Source organism: Martes martes (genome assembly GCF_963455335.1).
Source record: "Martes martes genome assembly, chromosome: 3".
NCBI lineage: Eukaryota > Metazoa > Chordata > Mammalia > Carnivora > Mustelidae > Martes > Martes martes.
Window position 1 is genome coordinate 170,184,057 of NC_137890.1, and position 27,512 is coordinate 170,211,568.

Sequence of the window (27,512 nt, forward strand, 5' to 3'; positions counted from 1 at the left end):
CTGTCAAATAAATAAATAAAATCTTTAAAAAAAAATATTGAGACACATGAAAAAATGCTCCACATCACTCGGCATCAGGGAAATACAAATCAAAACCACAATGAGATACCACCTCACACCAGTCAGAATGGCTAAAATTAACAAGTCAAGAAATGACAGATGCTGGCGAGGATGCGGAGAGAGGGGAACCCTCCTACACTGTTGGTGGGAATGCAAGCTGGTGCAACCACTCTGGAAAACAGTGTGGAGGTTCCTCAAAAAACTGAAAATAGAGCTACCCTATGACCCAGCAATTGCACTCCTGGGTATATATCCTAAAGATACAAATGTGGTGCTCCGAAGGGGCACGTGCACCCGAATGTTTATAGCAGCAATGTCCACAATAGCCAAACCGTGGAAAGCGCCTAGATGTCCATCAACAGATGAACGGATAAAGAAGATGTGGTATATATACACAATGGAATACTATGCAGCCATCAAAAGACATGAAATCTTGCCATTTGCGACGACGTGGATGGAACTAGAGGGTATCATGCTTAGCGAAATAAGTCAATCGGAGAAATATAACTATCATATGATCTCTTTGATATGAGGAAGTGGAGATGCAAGGTGGGGGGGTTTGGGGGGAGGTAGGAAAAGAAAAAATGAAAAGATGGGATTGGGAGGGAGACAAACCATAAAAGACTCAATCTCAAGAAACAGACTGAGGGTTGCGGGGGGGAAGGGGGACGGGAGAGGGTGGTGGGGAAATGGACATTGGGGAGGGTATGGGCTATGATGAGTGCTGTGAAATATGTAAACCAGATGATTCACAGACCTGTACCCCTGGGGATAAAAATACATTATATGTTTATTAAAATATAAAGTCACCATGAAAAAAAAAATATTGAAGTGCTAAATGTAAAAGCAAAACCATTAAACTCTTCAAAGAAACAGTTTTCTAATTTCTAAACTAGCTTTCATTGGCATTTTGATGTCTTTCTTTCCAGAAATTTACTAGGCATACCCCAAAAGACCCATAGTTACCAACCTTTTTACAGATTGGGATTCTGCTGTATGTGTTTTTCTGCAACTTGCTGTGGCTATACCATGATATGTTTAATTAGATTCTACTGTTGCATGTTTAGATTCCATTTATGTTTCTGATATTGTGGTAATTCTGTAGTGAACATCCCTGAACACAGACATGCACTCTTGTGTCAGGTGTAACTTTCTAGAATTCTTGAAGTAAAATAGTTTTGCGTATTAAGTTTTTGGAAGATACTGTGAAATCAGACATTTGATGGGCCATTTTAAGCGAGATGTTTGGATTTCTATTCTGAAAACTAAGAGGGGTTTTAAAAGATTTTAATCAAGGAGGTGATATGATTAAATTTTTATTTTGGACAGAACACTCCCTTTGTTTATGTGAGCCTTATTACCTCTATTTACTGTATAGAAATCAAAATTGAGAAGTTTAAGGAATATTTATCAGTTCAGTTAAAATAATAGTAATAAAGACATTACATGTCAACATAATATTTTTAGTGAAAAGTTGCTATACTTTAAAAAGCAGAAGAAAACCATTTTTTGCATTTGCTTTACACTTTTCTAACTCTCATTCATGTATGGATTAACAAAATACAGCTGAATGCTCACATCTGTGTCTGCATTCCATATGTTGCTATATATTGTTTTGTTTAAAGCATATGAAGAAATCCAGTTTCATGTACATGTACAGTTGGAAAAGGGAGGAGCATTTTAATGATCTTTTTAGATAATTGTGGATATCCTTCTTTGATATTTGACAAGTGGCTGTTTCTTAAGGATGGGTTGCAATGTGTATTGACCTCAAACCATGTCAGTGAATCTTTTGTACTCTGTTACATGAAAACCCACTAGTGTTTCTTGCACTTTGATTAGATCTTTCACCCAAACATGATTTTGTGACATAAGTTATTGTTCTTTTGGGAAAAACTGGTCCACTGAGTTATGGAGATCTTCTAGATGTTGACACATAATCCATTATATAATATCAAAAGCCACATTTGTGAGGAGTCCAAGATGGTGAGAAGTAGGAGCCCTTCTCATTCTGAACACCTGCAAACTCAAGTAGAGATCTAAGAAAAGACTTGCTAGATTCTACAAATAGAACAGTGAACACTTTCTGCAGGAATGACAAGACAGAAAAACTCACCTCAAAAAAGAGAATAAGAGGCAGTACTGACCACCAGGAACCTAATCAGTATGGATATAATAAGTAAGATGTCAGAGCTAGAGTTCAAAATAATGATTATACTAATTGGGCTTGAAAAAAGCATAGAAGACACTAGAGAATCCTTTTCTGGAGAAAAAAGGGGACTGAAATCTAATAAGTCAAAAATAAAAAAGGCTATTTTAATGAGATGCAATAAAAAATGGAGGCTAAATTTTTTAGGTAGGATAAATGAGGCAGAAGAGAGAATTAGTGATACAGAAGACAAAATGATAGGGAATAAACAAGCTGCGAAAAAGAGGGATAAACAACTACTGGATCACGTGGGGGAGAATTTGAGAGATAAGTGATACCATAAAGCAAAACAATATTAGAGGGGCGCCTGGGTGGCTCAGTGGGTTAAGCCTCTCCCTTCAGCTCGGGTCATGATCTCAGGGTCCTGGAATCGAGCCCCGCATCGGGCTCTCTGTTCGGCGGGCAGCCTGCTTCTCCCTCTTTGCCTGCCTCTCTGCCTACTTGTGATTTCTCTCTGTCAAATAAATAAATAAAATCTTTAAAAAAAAAACAAAAAACAATATTAGAATAGTTGGGATCTCAGAAGAGGAAAGAGAGGAGGGTGCAGAAGGTATATTGGAGCAAATTATAGCTGAGAACTTCCCTAATCCTGGGAAGGATACACACATTCCAGTCTAGTAGACACAGGGAAGCCCCCTCAAAATCAATAGAAATAGATCAATACCTCAGTATATAACAGTGAATCTTGCACATCTCAGAGACAGAAAATGTCCTGAAGCAGCCCTGGACAAGAGGTCCATAACCTATAAGGGTAGAAACATTAGATGAGCAGCAGAACTATCCACAGAGACCTGGCAGGCCAGAAAGGATTGGAATGATACATTGAGGGTGCTAAATGGGAAGAATATGCAGTCAAGAATATTTTATCCAACAAGGATGTCATTCAAAATAGAAGGAAAGATAAAGAGCTTCCAGGACAAACAGAAACTAAAAGAATTTGTGATCACCAAACCAGCCCTGCAAGAAATATTAAAGGCAATCCTTTAAACATCAAGAGAGCTTAAAGGTGACATGGACCAGAAAGGAACAGAGTCAATATACAGAAACAGTGACTTTATAGGTAATACAATGGCACTAAATTGATATCTTTCCATGGTTACTCTGAATGTAAATGAGCTAAATGCCCCAATCAAAAGACACAGGGTATCAGTTTGGATAAAAATCGAGACCTGTCGATATGTTACCAGCAAGAGAGTCATTATAGACCCAAAGACATCTCCAGATTTAGAGTGAGGGGTGGAAAGTCATTCATTATACCAATGGACATCAAAGGAAAGCTGGGGTGGCAATCCTTATATCAGACAAAGTAGATTTTAAACTGAAGAATGTAATAAAAGATGAGGAAGGATGCTATATTATAATTAAAGGGTCTATCCAACAAGAAGATCTAACAATTGTAAACATTTATGCCCCTACATGGGAGGAGCCAATTATATAAGCCAATTAATAACAAAATAAAAAAAATCAATAGTAATAGTAGGGGATATTAATGCCCCCCTCACTGTAACGGATGGATGATCCAGGCAGAAGATAAACAAGGAAACAAGGCTATGAAAGACACACTAAACCAGATGGACCTCACAGATCTATTCAAAACATTCCATCTTAAAGCAACAGAATATACATTCTTCCCAAGTGCTCATGGAACATTCCCCAGAATAGATCACATATTGGATCACAAATCAGGATTCAACCAGTACCAAAAGATAGGGGTCATTCCATGCATATTTTCAGACCCAATGCTTTGAAACTGGAACTTAATCACAAGTGGAAATTTGAAAAGAACTCAAATACATGGAGGCTAACGAGCATCCTACCAAAGAATGAATGGGTCAACCAGGAAATTGAAGAAGACTTTAAAAAATCATGGAAACAAATGAAAATGAAAACACAAGTGTTCAAAATCTTTGGGATGCAGCAAAGGTAGTTTTAAGAGGGAAGTATATAGCACTACAGACCTTTCTCAAGAAACAAGAAAGGTCTCAAGTATACAACCTAACCTTACACCTAAATTACCTGGAGAAAGACCAAAAAAATAAAGCCTAAGCCCAGCAGAAGAGAAGTAATACAGATTATAACAGAAATCAATGAAATAAAATTCAAAGGAACAGTAGAACAGATCAATGAAACTAGGATTTGTTCTTTGAAAGAATTAATAAGATTGATAAAACCCTGGCCAGACTTATCAAAAAGAAAAGAGAAATGACCCAAATAAATAAAATGATGAATGAAAGAGGAGAGATCTCAACCAATACCAAGGAAACACAAACAATTATAAGAATATATTATGAGCAACTATATGCCAACAAATTAAACAATCTGGGAGAAATGGATGCATTCCTAGAGACAATATAAACTACCAAAACTGAACCAGGAAGAAATAAAAAACCTGAACAGACCCATAACCAGCAAGGAAATTGAAGCAGTAATCAAAAATCTCTCAACAGGGGCGCCTGGGTGGCTCAGTGGGTTAAAGCCTCTGCCTTCGGCTCAGGTCATGATCCCAGAGTTCTGGGATCGAGCCCCACATCGGGCTCTCTGCTTAGCAGGGAGCCTGCTTCCTCCGCTCTCTCTGCCTGCCTCTCTGCCTATTTGCGATCACTATCTGTCAAATAAATAAATAAAATCTTTAAAAAAAAAAATCTCAACAAACAAGAGCCAGGGCCAGATGGCTTCTCAGCGAAATTCTACCAAATATTTAAAAAGAATTAATGCATATTCTTTTGAAGCTGTTTCAAAAACTTGAGGTGGAAGGAACACTTCCAAACTCTTTCTTTGAGGCCAGCATTACCTTGATCCCAAAGCCAGACAAAGCCCTACCAAAAAGGAGACCTACTGACCAATATCCCTGATGAACATGGATGCAAAAATTCTCACCAGAAGACTAGCCAATAGGATCCAACAGTACATTAAAAGGATTGGTCACCATGACCAAGTGGGATTTATTCCTGGGCTACAAGGTTGGTTCAACACCCGCAAATCAATGTGATACACTTCATAAATAAAAGAAAGGACTAGAACCATATGAGCCTGTCAATAGTTGCAGAAAAGGCATTTGACGAAGTACATCATCCTTTCTTGATCAAAACTCTTTACAGTGTAGGGATAGAGGGTACATACCTCAATATCATAAAAGCCATAAATGAAAAGCCCACAGCAAATATCATTCTCGGTGGGGAAAAACTGAGAGCTTTCCCCCTAAGGTCAGGAACAGGACATGGATGTCCGCGCTCACCACTGCTGTTCCATATGGTACTAAAAGTCCTAGCCTCAGCAATCAGACAACAAAAAATAAAAGGCATGAGAATTGGCAAAGAAGAAGACAAACTCTCACTCTTTGCAGATGACATGATATTCTATGTGGAAAACCCAAAAGACTCCACTCCAAAACTGCTAGAACTCATACAGGAATTCAGTAAAGTGGTAGGATATAAAAGCAAAGCACAGGAATCAGTTGCATTTCTGTACAGCAGCAATGAGGCAGAAGAAAGAGAAGTTAAGGAGTTGAGCCCATTTCCAATTGCACCCCAAACTGTAAGATACCTAAGAATAAACCTAAGTAAAGAGGCAAAGGATCTGTATTCAGAAAACTATAGAATACTCGTGAAAAAAATTGAGGAAGACACAAAGAAATGGAAAAACGTTCCATGCTCACGGATTAGAAGAACAAATATTGTTAAAATGTCCATGCTGCCTAGAGCAAGCTATGTAATCAGTGCAATTGCTATCAAAATATCATCAACTTTTTTTCACAGAACTGCCACAAATAATCCTAAAATTTGTATGGAATAAAAAAAGACCCCAAATTGCCAAAGGAATGTTGAAAAAGAAAACCAAAGCAGATGGCATCACAATTCTGGACTTCAAGCTGTATTACAAAGCTGTAATCATCAAGACAGTATGGTACTGGCACAAAAACAGACACATAGATCAGTGGAACAGAATAGAGAACCCGGAAATGGACCTCAACTCTATGGCCAACTGATCTTTGACAAAGCAGGAAAAAAAGACAGTCTCTTCAACAAATGGTGCTAGGAAAATTGAGCAGCTACATGCAGAAGAATGAAACCAGACCATTTCCTTATACATACACAAAGATAAACTCCAAATGGATCAAAGACCTCAAAGTGAGACAGGAATCCACCAAAATCCTAGAGGAGAACACAGGCAGCAACCTCTTCAACCTCAGCTGCAGCAACATCTTGCTAGACACGTCTTCAAAGGCAAGAGAATAAAAAAGTTCACTGAAAAATGAACTACTGGGACTACATTAAGATAAAAAGCTTTAGCACAGCGAAGAAAACAACTGACAAAACTAAAAGACAAACAACAGATTTGAGGAAGATATTTGCAAATGATATATCAGGTAAAGGGCTAGTATCCAAAGTCTATGAAGAACTTATCAAACTCAGCACACACAAAACAGACAATCATGTAAAGGGCTAGTATCCAAAGTCTATGAAGAACTTATCAAACTCAGCACACACAAAACAGACAATCATGTCAAAAAATGGGCAGAAGACATGAACAGACACTTCTCCAAAGAAGACATACAAATGGCTAACAGACATATGAAAAAATGTTCAACGTTGTTAGCCATCAGGGAAGTACAAATCAAAACCACAATGAGATACCAACTCTCACTAGTCGAAATGGCTAAAATTAACAACTCAGGAAACAACAGATGTTGGCGAGTATGTGGAGAAAGGGGAACCCTCTTACACTGTTGGTGGGAGTGCAAGCTGGTGCAGTGACTCTGGAAACAGTAGGGAGGTTCCTCAGAAAGTTAGAAACAGCACTACCCTACGACCCAGCAATCACACTAGTATGTATTTATCCAAAGGATGCAAACATAGTGATCCAAATGGGCACATGCATCCCAATGTTTGTAGCAGCAATGTCCACAGTAGCCATAATATGGAGAGAACCCAGATGTCCATCAACAGATGAATGGATAAAGAAATTGTGTGTGTGTGTGTGCGTGCGCGCGCACGCACACACGCACACACGATGGAATATTACTCAGCCATCAAAAAGAATGAAGTCTTGCCATTTGCAATGATGTGGATGGAACTAGAGGGTATTATGCTAATAAGCAAAATAAGTCAATCAGAGAAAAATAAATACATGATCTCACTCATATGTAGAACTTAAGAAACAAAACATTGGATCATAGCGGAATGGAGGGAAATATAAAACAGGACGAAATCAGAGGGAGACAAACCATAAGAAACTCTTAGCCATTTGAAACAAACTGAGGGTTGCTAAAGGGGAGGTGGATGGGGTCACTGGTGATGGGCATTAAGGAAAGCATGTGATGTGATGAGTAGTAGGTGTTATATGAGACTGATGTTAATATCACCACTGATCTCTTCAGAAAATTCTTGAAACATTAAGAAACTGTCAAGCTCATGTTTTCCAAAATTCTGCTTTTCACTTGCGTACTCAGATCTTGTCATTGACAACAAATACAAAAACCAAAGTTATTTTCCTTTGAAGTGACATGCTCACTTCATTCATTTCTGGGGGAAAAAAAAAAGTCTGCCAACAACCCCAGTGTGAATAACCATACTTCGGTTCTTTCAGGTAACAGATGGATTTCACGAAGAGAGTGACTAGTTAAGTTCACAGCTGTCAGACTTCCCTATGAAGTAGAAAAGCTTGATGTGCAGTTCCTAGTTCATGACACTAGATATTAAAAAGGATATTGTACCCAGTGGTCAAGAGCAATATGACAAGTAATTTTTGCTGCTTCATCGAGGACATTCTAAAGTGAAACAGTCTTTCCCCCCATGTGTACTTGCTGGTGAAGAAGACAGTGACCACTAGTGTAAGGACCTCTAGTTTCCGTTTCATGTTCCTGCTGCGATTTGCACTGAGGCTCCAGCAGTTTTTCCCACCATTGCTCTGGCACCATTACTGCAAATGTCAACACAGGGAGGACAGACAAAGATCTAGTATCATAATGAAAATAGTCTTATCTTTGCAAATCACCTGGAAAGACTCGGGGTTTTGCTGACCATGCTTTGACTGATGGAGGTAAAACCCTCAAATATCTCACTTGGGAAGGGAAGGGGAGAGACTGGGAGCTTCTATGAGATGCAGAACAGAGGATGCCTCTGTTTGACTGTCCTAGCATCCCTAAGTCCTGTTTCTAAAATATTCTGATTACCCCGGCTAATCATCATTGGGGGGAGCACACTCATACCAGGCCTTTGGCTGAACTGCTTATCAGTGAGCTGACAGTAAGTGACAATAAGTGACAGCCCCTGGGGTAGAGACAGGAGGGTCAGAACGTAGGTGTAGTTTTTGTTGTTGTTAAGATTTTTTTTTATTTATGGGGGGGGGCATATGAGCAGGGGGAGTGGCAGACAGAAGGGGGAAACACACCCCACTGCCTGGAGCCCGATATGGGGACTCGATCCCAGAACCCCAGGGTCATAATCTGAGCTGAAGGCAGATGCTTAACCAAATGAGCCACCCAAGCACCCCTGTAGCTATAGTTCTCAAAGGAATAGCCACAGCTCGCTTGATGTCCCTCCACATCTCTTGGAAAGGAGCACAGCACTTGGCTGACCCGACTCACTTTACAGAATTAAGAAACTACAAAATTGGGGGCACCTGGGTGGCTCAGTTGGTTAAGCAGCTGCCTTCGGCTCGGGTCATGATCCTAGAGTCCCAGGATCTAGTCCCACATGGGCCTCCCTGCTCGGCGGGGGGTCTGATTCTCCCTCTGACCTCTCCCCTCTCGTGCTCTCTCCTCTCATTCTCTCTCTCAAATAAATAGATAAAATCTTAAAAAAAAAAAAAAAAGAAACTACAAAATTAAGAAACTAAGGGCCAAGGAGGCGCAGTAATCTGCCTAAAGCCATACATGGCTCATGGTACTGAGATTCAAACCCCAGCTTGCTTATTTAAAATCCCTCTGCTCTTTAATAAACAGAGCTGAAAGTCCACAGATAAAAGAGGTGTTACCCACATAGGAAGTGGCTACAAGTTGCTAGTCTTTAATCGTGTTTACCGATGGATAAAACTTGTGAATGGCTTGGTTCCTCAAGTCCATCCATCAAACAGATTTCGTTAAAATGAAAGTTAGGAAGAATCTGTGTGAAGATAGTACAATAGTGCCTCATTAATTTGGTAATTATAAAAATTGTATTGGTTCAGCTTAGCGCTGTGTTGAGCTCCCAAAGTAAACCAGGCATCGTGAATATTTAGCTATCTTTTACCTAGCAGATCGTTTCAATTCAGTGGTGCCTAGTCTGTGGGCAAAACGCTGTAGCGGGAGCTGGGCGATGCAACATCCGCTCATTTTAGGGGAAGAGATGCGTGAAGAACCTTCATTCTGTAGACATTAATGAAGCGCTTATTTTACGCTCAACACAGGAAGCCATCAGTCAATATTTCAAACAAAATTCAGCACAAAACCACGTTCACACTAGTCCGGCACAGTCTCTCTGAACAGAGTATGGCTCTTTCTCATTTTCTGGAGCCGGTGTGGTTTCAGGGATTTGCAGACTTGGAGGTCATGGTTACTGGGATGAGAGGGTTCTTGTCTGGCTGGTATTCAGGAAGGTGCTTATGGGGTGAGTCTTCCTGATGTACCAGGCAAGTCGTTGTTGACTGAGTACACAGGCTAATACCAGTTCTGGTGGTTACCTTCCACCATCGCTCAGAAATATATGCCCTTCTTCAGGGATGGGGGACCTTTTCCAGGATTAATTTTCTGTGCTAGTGCTGTCCAGTAGACATATCGTAATCATTACGTAAGTAACTGTGAGCTAACCAGTAACCACATTAAGAAATATAAAAGGTGAAATTAATATCGTTGCAGCAATTCAGTAGACAATTGATAATAATAGAAATAATTATATATATTATTGTTAATAAGATTTTATTCAGTCCAGTATATATCTACAGTTTCATCTTTGGTTCTTCTATAGATTTTGCCTTCTTCTCTCCATACCAAGTCTTCAGCATCGAGTGTGTGTTTTATACTTAAAGCACATCTCCCTTCCAACTAGCTGTGCGGAAAGTGGTTTATGTCGTATGGCTAGTGCCTGTTTGAGTGCAGGTCTACACTAGCTTCTGGGGGCGCAAGGACAGACAGAAGGCTATGCCTAGCCTCCAGGCTCTCACGGTCTCACAGAGGCATAGCGAGGTAAACGAACACTCTAGATGCAGGACCCAGACTAGGGTGAGGCAAGCTAGGCGTGGACATAAAACTTAAGGATGTGCTCACTCTCAGGGTCGTCCGAGTGCGGGGTCTGCCCCGAGAGTGATCGCCTCCTTAAATACTGCACCCTAAGCACCCCATTAGCCTCCCCCCAGTCTCATTCCCGCTGGGGAGCCTCATCAAGTAGGAGATTCTGGGTACCCAACCCCGGAGCTTACAATTCAGAAGGTCTCAAGTAGGACCTAGGAATTTGGAGTTTCCATAAACATCCCCAAGGAGTCTAATGCCCGTATTTGGGATCTCCCTTCGAGAAACTCTGGCTGTGCAAAGAGCCTCCCAGAGACTTCCTTGATATCCAGGGAAATCATTTCTTTTTTTTTTTTTTTTCTTTCTTTCTTTCTTTCTTTTTTTTTTTTTTTTTTGGTTTTGGGAGTAGGCATTGCTGCGGTTATCAGTCACCTCTGAATTTTTAGGGGGTGTGCGGGGATTCTGCAGTTCCTCTCGCAGAAGGCTCCTGTAGTCTCCATTCCTGGCCTTGCAGCCTGCAGGACCCTTGGCTAGATGCCAGCTTTGTGTTCCACAGACACATTGACTACATCAGGGGCAAAACCATAAAAGGCACCTGGTGGTGTGGAGAGTGAGTTATGGTAGGTGCTGAGAGGTGTGCCAGGAACTGGGTGGCCTGGGAAAAATCAAGCACTGTGTTCTCTTTCAGCTTTTTCGCCGGGTCTAGCTTATTTGACACTGTGTGGGCGCCTTCATACCTCACCACGCCAGGCACGTTGTTTTAACGGGCCTCAAATAGAAAATGGCAGTTAGTCTTCTGTGATCTGTCAGGTAGCACACGGACTATAGATTGTGTGTTACAGCTGTGTTTTGGGATGCTTTTCCTTGGGCAGGGAAGCAGCCCCAGGTGGGGAGCGTCTGCTTTTCTGCGTGCATATGTGTGCTTCTGTTTCCAGATCTCCTCGCTGGTCTGCTTCCTGCTGTCCCCTGCAGCTTCCTTCATCAGCGGACAGTTGGTGTATGTGGACGGGGGCCAGTCCTTGTATACGCACATCTTCGACGTACCAGGTGGGCCCACAAGAAATGACTATCACTAACTTTATGCCTTTTCAGGTTCAAGTTCTCAAAATCTTTCTTTTTTCAAGATTTTATTTATTTATTTGAGAGAGAGAGAGAAAGAGCACAAGCAGGGAGAGCTGCAGGCAGAGGAAGAGGGAGAAGCAGGCTCCCCACTGAGCAGGGAGCTTAATGCGGGGCTTGATCCCAGGACCCTGGGATCATGACCTGAGCCGAGGCATACACTTAACTGACTGAGCCATGCAGGTGCCCAAGTTTTCAAAAAATTTTTAAGCAGTTACAGAAAGGATTAGGGTTTTCTCTCATGGAACATAAAAAATGTACAAAATGTTTATATTCCTGAAATCATCTTTAAAGGAAATGTTCCCAGTCAAAGAAAATACCTAAATACTTTTTGTCATAGCACATATTTATATATTTTAAGAAATTGCCTTGTGTATATAGGTTGGTGGATTTTTAACCTTGAAAAATATTCTTGATATAAATATATATGTATAAGGAGGAGATAGAAAAGAGGCAAGAGGTTGCCGTATTTTTAAGATTTAATTCCTCTTTTTTCCTCTAATAAGTGACTTGTATATCTGAGCAGAAGACTCAGACCTATTAGGTGGGGAAGGGTGCTTCGGTACCATTTATATATCTTTGGGATATATATTGAGTGAAACCATAGGAATTTGCTATATTCAACCATTTTTTCCTTTTTTTTTAAATTTAACTTAATTTCTTTTCAGTGATCCATAATTCATTGTTTATGCACCACACCCAGTACTCCATGCAATACGTGCCCTCCTTAATACCCACCACCAGGCTCACCCAACCCCCCACCCCACTCCCCTCCCAAACCCTCAGTTTGTTTCTCAGAGTCCACAGTCTCTCATAGTTCGTCTCCCCTTCCAATTTCCCCCAACTCACTTTTCCTCTCCATCTCCCAGTGTCCTCCATGTTATTCCTTATGCTCCACAAGTAAGTGAAACCATATGATAATTGACTCTCTCTGCTTGACTTATTTCACTCAGCATAATCTCTTCCAGTCCTGTCCATGTTGATACAAAAGTTGGGTATTCATCCTTTCTGATGGAGGCATAATATTCCATTGTATATATGGACCATATCTTCTTTATCTATTCGTCTGTTGAAGGGCATCTTGGCTCTTCCCACAGTTTGGCGACTATAGCCGTTGCTGCTATGAACATTGGGGTACAGACGGCCCTTCTTCTCACTACATCTGTATCTTTGGGGTAAATGCCCAGTAGTGCATTTGCAGGGTCATAGGGAAGCTCGATTTTTAATTTCTTAAGGAATCTCCACACTGTTTTCCGAAGTGACTACACCAACTTGCGTTCCCACCAACAGTATAAGAGGGTTCCCCTTTCTGCACATCCTCTCCAACACTTTTTGTTTACTGTCTTATTAAGTTTTGTCATTCTAACTGGTGTAAGGTGGCATCTCCATGTGGTTTTGATTTGAATCTCCCTGATGGCTAATGACGATGAACATTTTTTCACGCGTCTGTTAGCCATTTGTAGGTCTTCTTTGGAGAAGTGTCTGTTCATGTCTTCTGCCCATTTTTTGACATGATTATCTGTTTCGTGTGTGTTGAGTTTGAGGAGTTCTTTATAGATCTTGGATATCAGCCCTTTGTCTGTAGTGTCATTTGCGAATACCTTCTTCAACTATTTTTAATATACAAAACCAATAATTTCATGAGTCTCAGCCAAAGATAGACATTGAACACAAATATAAAATTCAAAGGTATTTACACTGTTGCTGAAGAGTGTTAAGTGGCTAGCAAATCAAAATGTGGTTGATGTAATGCATGTGTATTTCTTTTTTCTTTTTTAAAGATTTATTTATTTATTTGTTTGTTTATTTATTTATTTATTTCAGTGAGAGAGAGAGAACACGGGAGAAGGGGCAGGCAGAAGGACAGGGAGAGAGAATCTCAAGAAGACTCTTTGCTGAGCATGGAGTCCAAAGCAGGGCTCAATCTCACGACCCTGAGATCAGACCCGAGCTGGAACCAAGGGTTGGACACTTAACGGACTGGGCTGCTCCAGAACCCTGCATGTGTATTTCAGTTTTGTATCAGGGACCGAGGTTCACCCTACTCTTTTGTGTACTAACAGTCTACTCCAGGCTTCAGACCTTCTTTGCATTAATAAATGATAAGTATGGGACTTCAGTATTATTATTTCCCCCTCCTATCTAGATTTCTTTACTAGTATTTACTAGTAACATCAATGTGGTGATGTGGAGAAGATATCATGGTTTTTTTGTTTTTGTTTTTGTTTTTAATTTATGTATTTATTTTAATAAACATATAATGTATTTTTATCCCCAGGGGTACAGGTCTGTGAATCGCCAGGTTTACACCTTTCACAGCACTCATCATAGCCCATACCCTCCCCAATGTCCATATCCCCTCCACCCTCTCCCGTCCCCCCTCCCCCCAGCAACCCTCAGTCTGTTTTTTGAGATTGAGTCTTTTATGGTTTGTCTCCCTCCCGATCCCATCTTCTTTCATTTTTTCTTTTCCTACCTCCCCCCAACCCCCCCACATTGCATCTCCACTTCCTCATATCAAAGAGATCATATGATAGTTGTCTTTCTCTGATTGACTTATTTCGCTAAGCATAATACCCTCTAGTTCCATCCACGTCGTCGCAAATGGCAAGATTTCATTTCTTTTGATGGCTACAGAGTATTCCATTGTGTATATATACCACATCTTCTTTATCCGTTCATCTGTTGATGGACATCTAGGCTCTTTCCACAGTTTGGCTATTGTGGACATTGCTGCTATAAACATTCGGGTGCACGTGCCCCTTCGGAGCACCACGTTCGTAACTTTAGGATATATACCCAGTAGTGCAATCGCTGGGTCATAGGGTAGCTCTATTTTCAGTTTTTTGAGGAACCTCCACACTGTTTTCCAGAGTGGTTGCACCAGCTTGCATTCCCACCAACAGTGTAGGAGGGTTCCCCTCTCTCCGCATCCTCACCGCTTCTGTCATTTCTTGACTTGTTAATTTTAGCCATTCTGACTGGTGTGAGGTGGTATCTCATTGTGGTTTTGATTTGTATTTCCCTGATGCCGAGTGATGTGGAGCATTTTTTTCATGTGTCTGCTGGCCATCTGGATGTCTTCTTTGCAGAAATGTCTGTTCATGTCCTCTGCCCATTTCTTGATTGGATTATTTGTTCTCTGGGTGTTGAGTTTGCTAAGCTCTTTATAGATTTTGGATACTAGCCCTTTATCTGATATGTCGTTTGCAGATATCTTCTCCCATTCTGTCAGTGTCTTTTGCTTTTGTTCACTGTTTCCTTTGCTGTGCAAAAGCTTTTGATCTTGATGAAATCCCAATAGTTCATTTTTGCCCTTGCTTCTGTTGCCTTTGGCGATGTTCCTAGGAAGAAGTTGCTGTGGTTGAGGTCAAAGAGGTTGCTGCCTGCGTTCTCCTCAAGGATTTTGATGGATTCCTGTCTCACATTGAGGTCCTTCATCCATTTTGAGTCTATTTTCATGTGTGGTGTAAGAAAATAGTCCAATTTCATTTTTCTGCATGTGGCCGTCCAATTTTCCCAGCACCATTTGTTGAAGAGGCTGTCTTTTTTCCATTGGACATTCCTTCCTCCTTTGTCGAAAATTAGTTGACCATAGAGTTGAGGGTCTATTTCTGGGCTCTCTATTCTGTTCCATTGATCTATATGTCTGTTTTTATGCCAGTACCATACTGTCTTGATGATGACAGCTTTGTAATAGAGCTTGAAGTCTGGAATTGTGATGCCACCGACTTTGGCTTTCTTTTTCAATATTCCTTTGGCTATTCGAGGTCTTTTCTGGTTCCATATAAATTTTAGGATTATTTGTTCTATTTCTTTGAAAAAAATGTTTTGTTTTGTTTTTAATTTTATTTATTTATTTGACAGAGATCACAAGTAGGCAGAGAGGCAGGCAGAGAGAGAGAGAGAGGGAAGCAGGCTCCCCACTGAGCAGAGAGCCCAATGGGGGGCTTGATCCCAGGCCCCTGGGATCATGACCCGAGTCGAAAGCAGAGGCTTTAACCCACTGAGCCACCCAGGTGCCCCAGATATCATGGTTTTAAGACTCCTGGTTAGAAAGACAGAAATGTCTCCGTGTTGTACAATACCGTTTTCAGATAGTAGTTAAAGTGGCCACTGCCCTCTCCGGTGGCGCTGAGGGTATTTGTCGATTCTCATTTAGAAAGGGAAAGGAACTCCAGATAGTGGCTTCTCCAGGCCACCAGTGAAAGATGTTCCTTATGTAATTCCAACACTGTTTTGTTTTGTTTTTTAAGATTTTATTTATTTATACTAGAGCGAGCGAGCAGAGGGGAGGGAGAGGGAGAATCTCCAAGCAGACTCCCTGCTGAGCCCAACGCTGGGCTCCATCTCACGAGCCCGAGATCATGACCTGAGCCAAAATCAAGAGTCGGACGCTCACCCGACTAAGCCACCCAAGCGCCCCAAACACTGTATTTATTAGTGTAGAGATTTTTTTTAAGGTTTTGGTGAAATCAGCTACAGCAGTTTTTCAAGAATATACTCCCTCCACCACCCAGGGATGCCGGGGGGGCTCAGTCGGTTAAGCAGCTGCCTTCAGCTCAAGTCATGATCCCAGGGTCCTGGGATAGAGTCTCACATCGGGCTCCCTGCACAGCACGGAGTCTGCTTCTCCCTCTGCCTGATCTGCTTGATGCTCCCCCTGCTTGTGCTCCCTCTCTCTCTGACAAATAAACAAAATCTTAAAAAATATATATGTATATACTTCTGCCCCCACCCCACCATGAGTGGGAATACCGAGCCTTTCCGTCCTGTGTTTTCTTGAAGATTGCCAGTCCGGGAGTGACAAGTCCTGGGGTAGAAGATCACACAATAGCTGTGTGATCTTGGGAAAATTAATTTCTGTAGGCTGCCGCTTCCGGTCGGCGAACAGGAGAACAATTAGGCACGAACAAGTCAGCTGCAAGAGACTGGGAGCAGGGGACAACAGTCGAAAAGACTGCTGCCCCGAACAACTCCAGAGTCCCACTTTTATTAGATGGAAACAATAGCCAACAGAAGAACCAATGAAGGTCAAACATTAGTCACGTGTCTCGTGGACACGCAAGGAGGAGGATAAAGTTTATAGTTAATCAAGCACATTCAAAGGTCTCATCTAACAACGGGCGCTTCTGGGAAGAGAAAGGAGCGATATCGAAAAAGGGAAGCAGGCGGTATTTCGTTCCACCCTGAGCTGACCGGGCGTTCCCGGTTGCTCGGCTTCCCTGAAGCAGGCGCGTTCCACCCTGGGCGGGCCGGGCGTTCCCGGCTGCCTGGCTTCGGTGAAGGGGCGGCGTTCTGCCCTGAGCGAGCCAGGCATCCCCAGCTGCCCAGCTTCACGGTCGTGTATCGTCCTTCTCCCCGAAGACCTGTTGCCAGTGTATGTTTTTCTTAAGGCCATATCCAAATGTGCTTGGTAACTAGTACAATCCTCCAGGGGCTATAGTTTAAGTAACACATTGTTCTGAGGGGCAGTAGCAGTAGGCTTCCATTTTCCTTTCTGTAAAGCGGGGTCACTTACAGCATTTATTGGGTAAACATTTAGAAGCATTAAATTAGATAATGCACATTTAAAGCCTTGTGTCCGATAGGATGTTTCTAGCTGCAGCTCATACTGGCCTGAGCAGGAAAGGCATTTATTGGGCCGTAACTGAACGGTCTGCTAACTTGAATTATCCGCTCATTGAGCTCTTCGGGGGCAATGTTTTTGTTTTTTTTTTTTTTCTTTTCCCTCTGTTTTTGCTTCTGTGGTGTTGGCTTTCTATTAAGACGGACTCTCCTGGTTGCAGAACGGCTGCCTGTCCCCCAAAAGCCCCATGCTTCTTTTTCCCTAGCCTGCTGGACAGAGAGAAGGGAGGGGAATGACGTTTTATAGCATTTCTAGCAGAATTCCGAGACCTACTCTGTTTTGGACCAGCTGATGTGTGTAGCCCTCCCCAACCAGTAGCCAGAGGCGTGACTTAGCTCAGTCAGAGATCAAAGTGGGGCCACTTCCCCAGAAACTCATGGATTTCCCCAGTGCAGGTGGAGGCTCTTGGAAAGAGAGGATGAGGGACTGGATGCTGGACAGGCAGCTGTGTGTGCCCAGTACAAAGTAAGTACACGGCTTTAAAGTCATCCTGGTTCCTAAGGAAATGGTACGTGTGGAACGGCCGCGGTACGCCGAGCACTCCGCATAGGCCATCACATTTAATTTTCACAACTTCAGAAGAGCAGATGTTGTTAGCAACCACCCGCCCTCCCACCCTGCCTCGCCCCAGGAAAACAGGCTCAGGAGGAGGAACCTCTCCAGATTTGGAAGTGCTAGTACCTGGCAGAGCTGGGATTCAAAACCAGGATTTTCTCAAGACCTTTGCCAGTTGTCCTAACGATTTCTTTTTTCTTGCCGAGAAAAGAAAAGGGGTGAACCAGGGAAAATAAGAAGAGAGTCTGTTGGAAACTAAGACGATGAAGGAGGTTAATAGATTTGCATTTAATGTGAGATTTTCCACTTACTCACCAGATCACGACAACTGGCCTGATGGAGGAGGGGACCTGTCGTCAAACACATGAAGGAGGATTTCAAGACTAAAAGCAAGCTCTAAGCTAAGGAAACTACACGTGTCTTTTGTCTCCAAATACCTTAATATCTCAAGAACACACTTTGGTGCTTTCAGGAGCTGATAGTATGAAGGAAACAATCACTTTCTGCCTTTTAATGTTATCAATCATGCCTATGCAAAAACTATTCTGGAAATAATGCATGTTTAAGCCCCAAACAACACTGTTTAGCCTGTGATTAAAGATTTCTTTTTTAGGAATGGGGCTTAACATACTTTATGATTATGCCTTTCATTTCTAAGCAAGCTAATTGAAAAATGAAATCATTTCAAATTAATAATAGAGGTATCATGATTTCCCGAAAAGGTTTTAATATTTGGTTGTAAAGGTGGGCAGTAAACTCAAATTCTGGCCTCAGGATGATTCTTAAAACTAGAGATATACAGTGATTCATATCTCATGGTGGGTATCATGCTTTTGGAGCCATAAAGCCTTATGATAATTACCGATGCATGATTTGTTTTGTTCATGAAGTTAGATTTGCTTAAAGCCTCTTGAGTCAGAAGAAAAATAAAGTCATGTGCAGCATTTCTTGGAAGCATTTGATTTGTGTCTTGATTTCCAATCTAAAGTATTCCTTTTTTGCAGCGCCTGGGTGGCTCAGTGGGTTAAAGCCTCTGCCTTCGCCTCAGGTCATGATCCCAGGGTCCTGGGATCGAGCCCCGCATCAGGCTCTCTATTCGGCAGGGAGCCTGCTTCCCTCCCTCTCTCTGCCTGCCTCTCTGCCTACTTGTGATCTGTCTCTCTCTCTGTCAAATAAATAAATAAAATCTTAAAAAAAAAAAAAGGATTCCCTTTTCTTCATGTTTCTCTTTTTGTATGCAAAACAAAAATTTTAAATTAAGTGTTATGCAAATTAGGGTTCAGTATTCTGCCTTCAGTTGAGTTTTTTGGGCAATGATCCCAACTTCTGAAATGCCTTTTATAAATTATGTACATTCATTTTTTGGTCTTAATTAAACATCTTTTCATTGTATTCCCTCTTGAAGTCAAGTAGATATTTTCTTTTCTTTATTCTCAGTGCAAAGTACAGATCTTCCTTCGCTTAAAAGGGGGTCATGTCCTGATAACCCCATTGCTAGTTGATAATATCATTAAGCCAAAAATGCATTTAATACACCCAACTTATTGAAAATCAGTAACTTAGCCTCATCTCCCTTAAATATGCCCAGAACACTTACGTTAGCCAACAGTTGGTCACGGTCATCTCACACAAAGCCTATGTTACACTAAAGTGTTGAATATCTCATGTAATTTATTGAATACTATGCTGAAAGTGAAAACCAGAACGGTTGTATGGGTGCAGAATGGTCTGCAATTTCTGCTGAAAGTCTTTTCGCTTTCACACCACAGTGAAGTTGAAAAATCACGTGAAACCATTGTTGACGACAGCTGTATATAGTTTACCATGCTCTGGGAAGGGACCCACAAATCTGCCATTTTATCAGGCTCCCACATGGGGCCGGGACCAGGGTGAGGCTAACTAGATGCCTGGGGGGCATCATGAAAGAGATGTTCACTCTTGGGTGAGCCCAAGTGCAGAGTCACCCCTGAGAGGACACACACAACTACATTTTGTGTCCGTGCTATTCACAGGGAAAGATCAGAAATCTTTTCTTTCTATGGGGCGCCTGGGTGGCTCAGTGGGTTAAGCCTCTGCCTTCGGCTCAGGTCATGATCTCAGGGTCCTGGGATCGAGTCCCACATCGGGCTCTCTGCTCAGCAGGGAGCCTGCTTCCCTCTCTCTCTCTGCCTGCCTCTCTGTCTACTTGTGATCTCTCTCTGTCAAATTAAAAAAAAAAAAAAAGAAAGAAATCTTTTCCTTCTAGAAAACACTCGAAAATGGCCTTCTGGACACGATAATATCGTAGTTGCTAAGCATTCAAGCCACAGGTTAACCCTAACACAGGTTGGTGTGGAAGATAAAGAGGCAGGGAGGGCTTGCTTTTCAAATTCCCTCATGCCAATGACCGAAAACAACCCCACCCCACAAATCTCCATGATGTTGTCGCGTGTTTATTTCTACTTAAGACATGGAGGCCACCCCACATAGCATGAGACGTAGCTACCACTCCTCATTAGATCTTCTTGTTAGCCCAATGATTCGACAGCTGACCATTATCTATGTTCTAGAATCATAAGTCGACTCCCCAGGACTTCTGTACATTTCATGATAGTGTCCTCTCAATAATGTTCTCTCTTGCTACTACACTTAGTAAATTTTGCTATAGACTGAATATTCCTGAATAAGTTTAATCATTCAATAATTTTGAGCCCCTGTGTGCTCAGCGTCATGTTAAGAATTGGGTGTGCAGGGGCACCTGGGTGGCTCAGTGGGTTAAAGCCTCTGCCTTTGGCTCTGGTCATGATCTCAGGGTCCTGGGATCGAGCCCCACATCGAGCTCTCTTCTCAGCAGGGAGCCTGTCCCCCCGCCTCCGCCCTGCCTGCCGCTCTGCCTACTTGTGATCTCTGTCTGTCAAATAAATAAATAAAATCTTAAAAAAAAAAAAAAAGAATTGGGTGTGCAATTCTGAAAAACAAAAACAAACAAAAAAACCACACTGACCTTGCCCCCCACAGAGCTTACAAGAGTAAGAGAGAGAGAGAGAAACATTAATCAAGCCACATACAAATTTAAGCCTCCCTAAGTGCTCTAAGTGCCATAAAAGGTAAGATCGTGGTGCTAAAGGCATCTACCAGGAAGAAAAAGACATTGAGAGGAAAAAAACAACTCTTTTAATTGCGTTAACAGAGTGGACATTCTCCCCCACCCACATGCTGCTCCTTTCGTTCATGGCTTATGTTAGTTCAGGTCCTCTGGGAAGCGGTGCCGAGACAGAATGAGATGTGCATGAGACATGGGGGATATGCCTGCAGAGGCGGGGAGCCCCGGAAGACAGCAGCAACCTTCAGACCATGGAGCAAGTGTGACACCCGTGAAAGAGGGACAAAGACAGGAGTGAGCAGAAGGCAAAGGGAAGGTTTGCTACATGTTCACATTCACACCACGGTGGGGCCTGGGGGTACCGGGAGACACTTGGTAGATGACCTGGGTTCCACATGATCACTCCTGTCCTCACTGTTTAGGAGTAGCTCTGCTCCTCCCGCTGGCCAGGGGCACTCTTTTTAATATCAGCTCATGCCTGCACACAGGCAGGCCAACGGTCCCTGAACTCGGCCATAGTTCATAGTTCAATGGGACTCTCCGGGGTCCCTTGGCAAGAATTGCTTCCTTGGGAACCAGGACTTCCAATGCTGCAAGATCCAGAAATCGATGGGAAGCACCAGGTCCCACGGTGGAGCTTTGGAAGTGTTGGTAAGTAGGACCACTCCCTCTTCCACTCAGTGGTTCCCAGAAATGTTCCCAAAGCCTTTGGGGAAAGACGTCCTGACAGATGGTACTCCAACCTTTCAGAAGGTTGCTGGCACTTAGGCTGTGCATTGGTTTTTCTAGTCCTCTGTGGAGCTGGCTCCTTCTAGAAGCACCGTGTGTACAACGACTGATGGTTTCAAGGTCAGGGACCCACTCTCACACATTTTCCTGGGAAGTGGGTCACCTGATTGGATGCTGTTGCGTGGGATTCCGTGCCTGTGGATCAGGCTTTGTATAAGCCCCTGGAGACTGGTGTCTGAGTCCCTGCGAGCAGGAACGGTAAACTCTTACCTGGATTCAGTATCTCGCACTATGAGCTACCACAGGGGATGGGAGCGATGAGAGACTGGCTAATAGGAAGTAAGGAGAACTGTAAAGAATAATGGAATAGGGGCACCTGGCTGGTTCAGTTGATCTCAGTTGATCCCAGAGTGGTGGGTTTGAGTCCCATATTGGGCAGAGGGCTTACTAAACAAACCAGTATGGGAAAAGCAGATATAAAGAGCAGCTACTAATCTACTAGGGCCGAGATGGCAATTAACTATGTTCCCCAAGGCCTAAGGGGTGCATTTCGCAGCTGCCACATGCCTATATCCCGTGATGACTGTTAAACAGTTACCATCAGTCCCTTTTATTTTCAACACTATCCCAAGGCTTGGCTCAAAAAAGCGTCACCTTGTGGTTAATTGTGGAACACGAGCCTCTCCGGACAGGGCCTTCTTGGGAAGCCAAGACTTGGCTGCAAAGTTTCCACTTGAGCTCTAATGTCTTCTCCTAGTATTTCTTCTGCACTCCTCCTTTACAAGGGTTTCACTTTGATGAGGAGGACAAAGGCAAGAAAGATGTCGTTTAAATGAAACTTACAGCTTGCAGTCCAGGGATATTCGTTAAAGACTAGAAGCAACGTTATCTTGACGATAGCTAGATCTTCAAGGTCCTGTAAGACCCTGCTTTGCGCGTACAGAAATTCCTTAGAAATCTATGTTATCTCTACCTCCCCTCCCTCCACAAACTTAAAATATATAGTCAGTCACACCCACACTCAGGTGCAGCTCATCTGCCTATGGGGCCTGTCCCCCTGCTATAATAAAATCACCTTTTTTGGACCAAAACCCTCCAAGAATTCTTCCTTGGCCATTTGCTATTGAACCAAACTTCAAATCACATCCACTTCCCTGAAGTGTTGAAATTTGATCAAGTGGCAGGAAGACTTGAAACCACATTCCACAAGGTGTATTAGAGTAAAAGCTGGTGATCATCTAGCCCTTGTTTTATGACCGTTATCTAAAGGAATATTTAAATCTCCGCTTATCCAACGGGACGTTTGGAATCCTGCGGGCAATGCTCTGATTTGTTTGGTAACCAGCGCCCCCTGTCGGTTAGTGTCTGCTCTGCCCCCAGCCGCGCCACCGCCCAGTTTTCTCAGCTCGGGCGTGGAGCCTGAGGCACGTCTGCCCCCTGCCCCGGTGGGAGTCAGATCGTGCGGACCCGCAAGTCCTCACGCTGTCCGCATCAGGGCTGTATCCCGGGGGGTGTCCTTACTCCTCTCATCGAGCGAGCCCCCCCACCCCCATCCCGCGTTTCCATCTGCAGCCTCCAAACTTGGTCTTCTGGAGCTTGTCCGTTCCCTCCTGATTGACGCCACTTTGCTGACCTTAATGAAGAACAACCTGTCTGCTCACAGGCACCGTTACATCCTCTCCCCCTGTTTATTTTGCCCTTTCCTGCCCGTTGCTGCAGAGCGCTCCGTGGGCTCTCTCCTTCCATGAGTTAGGGCTCTGAGACTCTGCTGGAGTCCAACTGCCTGGTTTCCAATCCCAGCTTCTACCACTGACTCTTGACTCTTTGAGACAATTGCGAGGTTTGAATATGAACTGGATATTAGCAGATGTTATCCAAGAGTTACTTGTCATTCGATGTGATAACAGCAGGGCAGTTACATTTTTTTTTTTTAATGTCCTTCCTTATTAGGAAAGAAACGGTATTTGGGATTTGGTTTTAAATACTCCAGTTTAAAGAAAAGTGGGGTAGGGGATGGGAGGAAGTGAAATGAGATTGGAAGCATGATAGTAATTGTTTAGGCCAGTGACAGATACATTATATGTTGGTTAATTCTATTCTCTTCTCTACCTTTGGGTAAGTTTGGAAATTCCTCAAATAAAAAAAATTTGCAAAATAAAAATGGTGTCATTCATTACTTGGATAGTGGGTAGCATGAGGAAGAATTAGTTGGTTATAAAGAAAGTTACTGGGGAGAAACAGGAGAGAGTTTGCACTTACATCCAATGGTTCTTGGGGGTACATGGGTGTGGCAGAGGGAGCAAAAGACCAGGTTCCAAGGAGAATATGTATTTGGTGGTACAAAATTATTGCCTCTTAAACTGAATTCTGTCCTGCAGGCCCTGGGCATAACACGAAATTCTGGCCAGCCTCCCATCCTGGTTGGTTAGCGTTGCCAGTTAGTCAGGCCCAGCACAAGCCAGTTGGGTAAAGATGTAGAGTTGCAGGAAAGGGACAATGGTCCAATTATTTCAGTGACATTGATATACCTGAGTTCATACACTTGAATGGGGAGATTAGATCCAATTGGTAAATTTGGAAAAACTCAGATAGCCAAAGCAAAAACAATATTCCTTGGTTTTCTTGACTATTTGGACCATTAAGCTTGTTTTCATCTGTATAGACTGAGTCACAAATTTAGTTAGAATTTGTAGTTTTAAGTATAACTCAACAGAATTACCTTTTTTCAGATACTAATAATTACCATAAACTTAGGTAGTAAAGGTTTCTTTAAATAAAAAAAAAGTCATTTCCTTAGGTGATTAGGTGATTCAGAGTAATTGTCAGAATTTCTTACCCTTTAATTTTAGCCTTCTGAAGTAAAGGCTGTATGTACCAAAGCTGATTTTGTTAAATTTCTTTAGCTTCTTATTTTCAGATGAGCTGAAAACAGAGGACTAGTCTATTTCTTCCCCATGGGAAGATTTCCAAGTGAGGCATTGAGTCTGGATTGGGGGTTGGTGGGATTGACTGTGGTGGGGAGGGAGAAGGAGCAACCCTTCTCTTCTGTATTGTTGGGATGGAGATTGGGGAATTGGGGAGGATGGATGCTTTCATTGGATTCTCATTAGTTCTTACTATCTTACTTGGAGGAATAAAGTGGAGAGGATTTCAGTAAGATACAGAAGAGAATATTTTGTTGAGCAAGCAAAGCATGTGTGTATAGAAATGGGCTTTGTGTTTGGCTTGGGAGTTCAAATGGGAGAGCAGAAATATATTGCCCACAGAGCTATAGAACCAATACGTCGTAGGTAATGATAACTATCATTTTTTGAGTGATTACGACATGCCAGATACTGCCAAACAGAAAAATGAAAAGAAAAAATGAAAAGATGGGATCGGGAGGGAGACAAACCATAAAAGACTCAATCTCAAGAAACAGACTGAGGGTTGCTGAGGGGAGGGGGCACGGGAGAGGGTGGTGGGGAAATGGACATTGGGGAGGGTATGTGCTACGGTGAGTGCTGTGAAATGTGTAAACCTGGCAATTCACAGACCTGTACCCCTGGGGATAAAAATACATTATACGTTTATTAAAAAAATAAATACAATAATAAAATACATTATATGTTTATTTAAAAAATAATAATTAATAATAATATTATAATGGGCTGCTCTGGCCCATCAGAATGTCGACCCACTGTGAGAGTTTTGTGTAAGCCTAGACCACACTTTAATTCCTGGTGGGTTTATGAGCGTGAACCAGTATCCCTGAGTTCTGAGAACTCTGAAGAGAGAAATAATAAGATTGAGTTTATTTATTTATTTATTATTATTTTAAAAGATTTTACTTATTTATTTATTTATTTGACAGAGCACAAGCAGGAGTGGCAGGCAGAGGGAGAGGAAGAAACAGGCTGCCCACTGGGCACTGAGCCTGACCAGGGCTCAATCCCAGGACCCTGGGATCATGACCTGAGCTGAAGACAGAGCTTAATGGATTAAGCCATGTAGGAGCCCCAAGTTTGAGTCTTTAGACATGCAAGCCCAAATGCCAACCTCCAGGAGGTAGGAAGTGTTTATTACACTTTCAGCCTATTCTAAATCATTTGCCTTTGTTGCCCTAACTCAGCAGCCCAATCCTTCTTAAATCACCATGAAGCTACCTTCATCCCATTATTTTATTTTATTTTTTAAAAGATTTTATTTATTTATTTGAAAGATCACCAGTAGGCAGAGAGAGGCAGGCAGAGAGAGAGAGAGAGAGAGAAAAGCAGGCTCCCTGCTGAGCAAAGAGCCCAATGCAGGGCTCCATCCCGGGACCCTGAGATCATGACCTGAGCCGAAGGCAGAGGTTTAACCCACTGAGCCACCCAGGTGCCCCCCTGTTATTTTAACACACGATTTATGAAGAAGATAACGTGTCCCTTTGATTGTGCTAGTATTTTTATTGGAATTGCTATTTGTAAATGCTCTGATCACAGTATTGTACATATTGAGTGGTCTACACTTATTTTTATATTTCTGTGGGGAAAATACTCAGAAACCCTTGTCTCTTTCTCCCTCTCATAGATAGATAGATCGATCCCTACTTATAGCTTCTTTCTTTCTGTGGCAAAAATATACATCATATCAAGTTTGCCGATGTAACTATTCAAGGTGTATGGTGCTTATTTATTTATATCATTTATTTATGATCTTTAATTAGTTAATTAATTCTACCATAAGGTAGAATGCCAGTTTCCAAAATAATTGAGGATAAGTTCAGATGTGCATTACATTGACATTATACAAATTTGAATTTCCAAATTCAGGTACAGTTGAGAAAATACCTAGAGTGTATCAAGATAAAATAGAGTTAAATTAATACACAATGAATGCCAGATGTTATCCATTTAGATACTGCCTGGAAAGATCAAGTGGAGAATCTTCTGTTGATTAGTATATATTTTCAGTCTTCTAGGGTTTTTTTGGGGAGTCAACTTATTTAAAACAGATCTCTGTTTTACAAACAGGACACACTTCAAATGTAGCTTATTTCCTTCCAAAGCACTGTTGTATGTCCTATTTATATGAAGCTTGGCTCTTTAGGTCTGGTGCAGAAATCCAGATTCTGGTGTGGAATTAAAAATGCCATGCCTCAAAATGCCATGCCTTAAAAAATTTCAGTCCAAGGTAATGGAACTGGAGAGGAAAAAAGAAACAAATTGCGTTCTTGAAAATTAAGGTAAACGTTAAAATTTTGTATTTCATTATATAATAAGTCTTAGATGTGTTTTGAAATTTAGAAAGCATTTTATACAAAATTCTCAAATTTGGAATGCTTGGAGAAACAATGGCATTTAGAAGTGGTTCTTTTAACAGCGAGGGTGGGGGAGGAGTAGAGATTTGGCTCTCAGTTGTCTAAAACAGGGATTTTAGTTAATAGCTAAGTAATAATTAATTAATAATTTAATTAATAGCTGATTTTGCTATTAGCGTATTTTAAATTCTTTTTTCTTTCCTTCTTTGAAGGTTCCGGTATCTTCACTGTTTCATGGCTTTTGGGTAATTCTTTTTACCTCAAAGTTGTATTTCTTTTGGAATTCCAGATGATGCTGGGTCATAGTGGTGGGGTGGTGGTGGGGATGAAGGGATGTTATTTGTTTCAGTATAGTTTAATTCACCTACATGTTCGCTTCAAACAAACATATTCACTCTGTTATCCTTTCTGTCACCCAATACCAAACACATTAAAGGAAAATATTCAGATCCATTTCTTCATGTTTTACCAAGAAGAGAAGAATGATTTTTATCAAGTTATTTTTACTTTTTTTAAATTTATTTATTTATTTTTTTTTTTTTTAAAGATTTTATTTATTTATTTGACAGACAGAGATCACAAGTAGGCTGAGAGGCAGGCAGAGAGAGAGAGAGGAGGAAGCAGGCTCCCCGCTGAGCAGAGAGC

General features: G+C 41.9%; 1 protein-coding gene across 1 annotated transcript in view; it reads left to right on the top strand.

Annotated features, from left to right (window-relative positions):
• The window catches only part of LOC308340498 (peroxisomal trans-2-enoyl-CoA reductase-like), a 40,420-nt gene extending 22,110 nt beyond the window's left edge, over positions 1–18,310 (top strand). The window contains 3 exon segments of the mRNA XM_080799706.1: positions 11,408–11,519; positions 18,094–18,126; positions 18,129–18,310. Of these exon segments, the coding sequence (XP_080655832.1) occupies positions 11,408–11,519; positions 18,094–18,126; positions 18,129–18,175 (192 nt within the window). The 3' untranslated portion in view covers positions 18,176–18,310.
• The last annotated feature ends 9,202 nt before the right edge of the window (positions 18,311–27,512 follow it).